The sequence below is a fragment of the Nicotiana tabacum genome, chromosome 9 (assembly GCF_000715075.1).
Source record: "Nicotiana tabacum cultivar K326 chromosome 9, ASM71507v2, whole genome shotgun sequence".
Taxonomy (NCBI): Eukaryota; Viridiplantae; Streptophyta; class Magnoliopsida; order Solanales; family Solanaceae; genus Nicotiana; species Nicotiana tabacum.
This window is the reverse complement of record NC_134088.1, coordinates 89,067,452-89,073,589: the sequence shown is the minus strand read 5'-3', so window position 1 is coordinate 89,073,589 and position 6,138 is coordinate 89,067,452. Positions and strand designations below refer to the sequence as shown.

Sequence of the window (6,138 nt, the reverse complement as noted above, 5' to 3'; positions counted from 1 at the left end):
AAGTTAATAGTCATTTATGCCATCTGAAGGAACCTTGAAGTGTGAAATGGGTGATTTTGGTCATAGAAAATAAAGTATGTTAAAGTGTGAAGTAAAGGAAGAGAAAATGGAGGCAGACGTGATTTAGGATAGAGGAAGGTCCGGATGGTGGAGGAGAAAATTGGAGGAGAAGAAGGTGTTAAAATTAGGTGGGGTCCATATTGTTTTCAGAAAAATAAAAAAATAAACCTAATTTTAGCCAGATAACTCGCATATGCGAGAGTGCATTTCACTCTACGGAGGCCGATAGTGTGGTGCTTAGTTGATCTTCTTTTGTGAATTAATGAGGTATCTAGCTGAAAATGAGCTCAGTTAAGGTGTCCAACTGATCGTTGGGATAACTTAAAGGGATCGTTTATATATTTCGCCTTTATGAATTAATTAATTTTTGTACTAACTTACTTATGAGCTGACAGTAATTTTCCCATGATAAAAAGAACCCATTTAATCTATTTTGTTTTCCACACTTTGCTACGTCTAAGGGGCTCAAAATAAAACTTTATACTAAGTTTGGCACAATATATTTTGTTTATGTACTCCATTGGATTGAAAACTTCCAATTATGTAAGAAGTATTGAGAATATCCTACACAATTCCAATTATGTAAGAAGTATTGAGAATATCCTACACTTTATGTGTAATATTTTTTCTTATTGCTAGCTGAAGTTTTAGCAATTTTTCTCCGAGTAATATTTTTTCTTATTAGTTTCCAATATGATATAAGTATGTTTAGGCTGAAATTTTAGCAAATAAACTAAAAAATTTCAGCTTGTTTATACTGAAGTTTTGGATAAAATTCAGGACAAAACTGTAGACTACGTTACAAAACTTCAGCATGTTTTGGTATGAAGTTTTAGCAAATGAACTAAATAACTTCAGCATGCATTAACAAAAACTCTTTAGAAAATTACATACTGCAAGACAAAAATTTAAGCATGTTTAGCCTGAAATTTTAGCAAATGAACTAAAAAACTTCAGCATGTTTAGTCTGAAGTTTTAACAAATGAACTAAATAACTTCAGCATGTTTTGTCTGAAGTTTTAGCAAATGAACTAAATAATTTCAACATACATTAGCAAAAACTCATTAGAAAATTACATACTACAAGAAAACTTAAGCATGTTTAGTCTGAAATTTTAGCAAATGAACTAAAAAAATAAGCATGTTTAGTATGAAATTTTAGCAAATGAAATAAATAACTTAAGCATGTTTAATCTGAAATTTTAGCGAATGAACTAAATAACTTAAGCATGTTTAGTCTGAAATTTTAGCAAATGAACTAAATAACTTAAGCATGTTTAGTCTGAAGTTTTAGCAAATAAACTAAATAACCTAAGCATGCTTAGTCTGAAGTTTTAGCAAATGAACTAAATAATTTCAGCATGTTTAGTCTGAAGTTTTAGCAAATGAACTAAATAACTTTACCATGTTTAGACTGAAGTTTCGGATAAAATTCATGACAAAACTGTAAACTGCAGGATAAATAATTTCAGCATGCATTAGCATGAAGTTTTAGCTTCAATGTGAAACAACTTCATGCTATATTAGCATGAAGTTTTAGCTTCAACATGAAACAACTTCATGCTACATTAGCATGAAGTTTTAGCTTCAAGGTGAAACAACTTCATGTAAGTGTGATTCTGAAAATGAATCTGGACAAGTTTCTGATTTTTTTATAAAGTTGCTGAGAGGAGAGGAGGAGATCGTTTTATATCTTTTGTCAGGGATGCAATTGTCATATTATTACGGATTTTTTGTGAGATGGCTACCAAATTAATAATTTTAAAATATAGGATACAGGTTAAAAAATAATACAAATATAAGGTACGACTGCAAATACACGCAATTATTCTGTTGGGCTTCTTTCTTAGCCTTCATGTAGCATAATATGAGATCTATTCCCCGTTTTCTACTTTTTTGCTGAACCATTGGCTATAATATATACAAGATGGTTGGTTAAGCCAGCACAAAAATACTCTTAAGAAAAGGCAGGATGAGAGGTGGGAGAGAATATTTGGAAGGTTTAGATTGGAACTTTTGTGATATTCTCATCCTTCTTTTGATGATCTCTGCTTGTGAACAGTGGCGGAGCCATCCCTTTGATTTTTTCATAGGTTTACTTTTATATATTTTGACACCCCCTAATGAAAATTCTGGTTTCGCCATGAGAAGTAAGTTGTCTCTTCAAGCAAGAAAGGGTAAAAGACTCCATGAGATCCATTGAAAACGGTCTTTTATCAACATGAGTAGGGGTGTTCAAATGAAATCGACAAAGCGCACAAACCCGATAATCCGAGTTAAACCGAGAAAAAAACTCGACTATGATTTGGTGTTGGAAAAAAAATCCGACCATATTTGGTTTGGTTTGGTTTTAACTAAAAAAAGTCAAACCGAAACTAAACCAACCCGACATTATATGTATAGAAGTTTTAAATATATTTAATATATAAAAATATTTATGGTAGTGTAGTTTATAAATATTTCTTAAGCTTTTTCATAGTTTTATCTTTAAACGTATTATTTCAAGCTTGAGCTTATTATTTTTGGATGCTCCAATAAGTTTTATAGTCCATAAATGTTAGTAACTCAAATAAATCCTAAACCAAAATCAAATCAATACTAATGCTAATAAAAGACATTCAATTCAATTGTACAATGAATGAAAATAGTGTTGAATATCTATTTTTTAGTTTTTTCATGGTTTAGATAAAATGTATAACTTATTTTTCTTTTAGTGGTTAGTCATGTAAATAATAGTTATTAGTCATAATTTTAAATTATGTTTGTTTTCATTATGGCTTATTAATAATATTTATTTTATGCGATTTTATTATCTTTATTATTAGATATTTTAGTACGATGCCATGACTCATCTCATATCGATGTTATTTTATTGAAAAATACCTTATATAGTTATGTCTTACTAGGATTAAATAAATATTTGGAGAACAAATTTTACGTTTTGTGCTATGAAGACTTTATGAATTAAAAAACCGAAAAACATCGAAAACCCGAGAAAAATCGATATTAAAAAATTCGGTTTTTATTGGTTTGGTTTGATATTTAGATTTAATAACCCAATACAATTAGTTTGATTTAATAATTAGAAAATTCGAACCAATCCAACGCATTTACAGCCTTAAACATGAGTAATAAAGTCAAAGTATTCAGCCTTTCATGTCAAAAGGTGTTGAAGGAAAGGGACATACCTGTATCTACGATCATAAGGAGCAATAACAAATCTTTTAAGCTTAACAGAGCCTTCACCCATCACAGTTCCAAAAGCTGGCAATATGCTGCTGGAAACCGAGGCTATGTTTCGTATTTCCCTGCTTGAATGCCGCCGGAACAACAACGACGTCGGAGATCTCGTCACCGTTAATGGCGCCGGCGACCTCGTCGTCGTCTCTGACAACGGCATTTTGTTGGCTGAGGTTGAGAGGAAAATTTGAGAGGTGGATTGGGTGAAGCTTTGCTGGAGACTTAGTTCTTTTTCTTTTCTAAGGGAAGGTAGTCATCTTAAGCATTATCATATCAATAAGTCAAACTCTAGGGAGTATTATTTTAGATGGAAATAATTCAGTTTTATTTATACTAAGGTCGAGGAGACAAAGAGAGATATACAATGGTTGAACTCAAGTTGGTCATACCAAGCCATGCGATTAAGGATTAAATGAGGATGCTAAGATTAAATAATCAAAAAGACTAAAAATATATAATTCTTTTATGAACAAATAAAAGAAAGCATATCACATGAAATTGAATTAGGAGTACCAGTTAAACTTCGAAAAGTTGAAGCCATATATACTTATATTATATTATTAAACAGATAGAATAGCAAAATCCTCGTACGGACGCGAAACTTGTACTTTATTTAATTAAACTTTGAAAAGTTGAGAAATCCGAAAAAAGTAGTACAATTATATATTAGGAAAATAGAATAGCGAAGTCCTCATACCGATGCGAAACTTGTTATACTACTGGCCAAAACAAACCGCGGCCAACCGATCTAAACGGTCGAAGTCGGTCGATTTTTTAAAATATATATATTTTTAATTTTATTAACGAAACCGAAAGACTTCTTTTTTGGCATAAAAATGCGAAAAACTATTTTAGCATCCCACGAAATTTATTTTTTAAGAAACCGATCAAAATCGGTCAATTTTTCATATAAAATTAATATTTAAAAAACCGACCGAAATCGATCGGTTATTTCAGTCAGTCATTTTAAAAAACCGACTGACTTCGGTCGGTAATTTTATATTTTTAATAAAATTGACCGAAATCGGTCGGTTATTTTCACGCGAAAATGCAATTGAAGAGTACAAATAAATTAAAAGAAAGTCATAAACCAAAATTTACCAATAGTCTAGTGGTATAATAGTATCATGCCATCGTACAGACCCTGGTTCGAGTCCCAGATTAATTGCATAATTAAAAATACCGACCAAATTCGGTCGGAAAATACCGACGTCAGATTTTTCTTTTTGGGCCATTTGTGAAAATTAATTTACCAACCGAAATTGGTCGGAAATTGCGACCGACTTCGGTTGCTATTTTTTAACCGACCAATTTAATTTCGACGGATTAAAGTTGGTTGGAAATCGATCGATTTTTTCAGTTTTTCGATCGATTTCGGTCGATATTTCTGAACGATTTTAGGCATTTTTCTAGCAGTTAAGTATACTTTATACAGTTAAAACTTTGAAAAGATGAGCTCGTAGTAAGGACAAAGTAGAATTATACATAAAAATTTAGAGCAGTGAAATCGTCGTACTAACGCGAAACTTTAAACACACATGAAGATCGAAGAGTACTCTCATATCGAAGAGTAGTTCGCTATGCATCCGATTCTTTAATCAAAGATTAGGGCAGAGTCGTTGAAATCATGTGGTGAGAAATTAATGCACCCTTTAAGACTTATATTTTTAACTGGATGTCCCCTAAGCTCCCCTTCAGACTATTTGACCTTACCTAAGCTACTCTAAGCTCCACATGTCAATTGATGTCCACTTGATCTTGGAGATAATTAACAAAGGCGGGTTAATAATTAAGGACGCAGGCGTCATTAGTTGACAAGCTTTTAAGTTGATTAGCATATAAAGAGGGGCTTAATTATGTGACACTTTAAGTGAATTTCACATCAGTGAGGGTAAAGTCCCGGCCATTGTGATACAATCAACCCTCTCTATAACAGTCTCGTTTGTTCCGATAGTTTTTGGCTTTTATAGTGAGTGATTGTTATACACCTATAACAACAACATTTGACGTTTAAATAGAAAACTATTCAAATTTACAATCTCAAAAGATATGCATATTTTACTAGTTAAATATTGCAGAAAGCTAATATATTATTAATAAATTCATAACTAAACCTTGTATAGGAAAAAATATGCTATGCTACGTGACCATCCAAAAAGAGGGACACGTAGAACCTAAGACGGGGGATAGCTAAAACCGAAGGAGATTATCTCGTCTGTCACCGGAAAGAATAACGCTCATAAAGATGCAATATATACCCTCGGTCTGGTAGCATTTAATGGAGAATATTCTACAGCATTTAATGCGTTGCCCGTTACAGAGAATTTATGCTCACCGTTACACCTTCTTCAATGTCCCTCATAATTGATATTAAAGAAGAGCATGATCCTAGGACCTTGTTCCCTAGGTGAAACAATAATAGTGAGCTCTGTTATCATTGTAAATAACACGATTTTCCTAGCAAACTTACGTTATAATTAATAAAAAGCTTATACAATTTTACTTTCTTGTTCCTTGGTTTCATCACTGTTGTGCTCGGAAGCTCCGCTCCTGAATCATTGTTCTTCGTAATTTTATCTTCATTTCAAGGATAAGTATTGTGCACTTCCTTAATTATTTCATGATCAAATTAATTCACTTATCTAGAAATCACGTATAAATTCAACTGTACCGTTTTATAGGTAAACAATTTGGCGTCCACCGTGGGGCCTAGACATCCGTGTAATTAAGTTGATCCTTGCCTTTTTTACTAACGTGTTTTGGTTATTTATCTTAGCAAAAAATTATTAAGAAATGACAGATAATGATGTTAACAACGCACACAATCCCGAGGTTCAA

The 6,138-nt window shown here is 32.2% G+C and overlaps 1 protein-coding gene across 1 annotated transcript in view; it reads right to left on the bottom strand.

Moving 5' to 3' along the window:
- The window catches only part of LOC107802528 (potassium channel KAT3), an 11,299-nt gene extending 7,689 nt beyond the window's left edge, over window positions 1-3,610 (bottom strand). The window contains exon 1 of the mRNA XM_016626046.2: window positions 3,249-3,610. Coding sequence (XP_016481532.1) covers window positions 3,249-3,460 — 212 coding nt within the window. The 5' untranslated portion in view covers window positions 3,461-3,610. The remainder of the gene's footprint in view (window positions 1-3,248) is intronic.
- Between the last annotated feature and the right edge of the window lie 2,528 nt (window positions 3,611-6,138).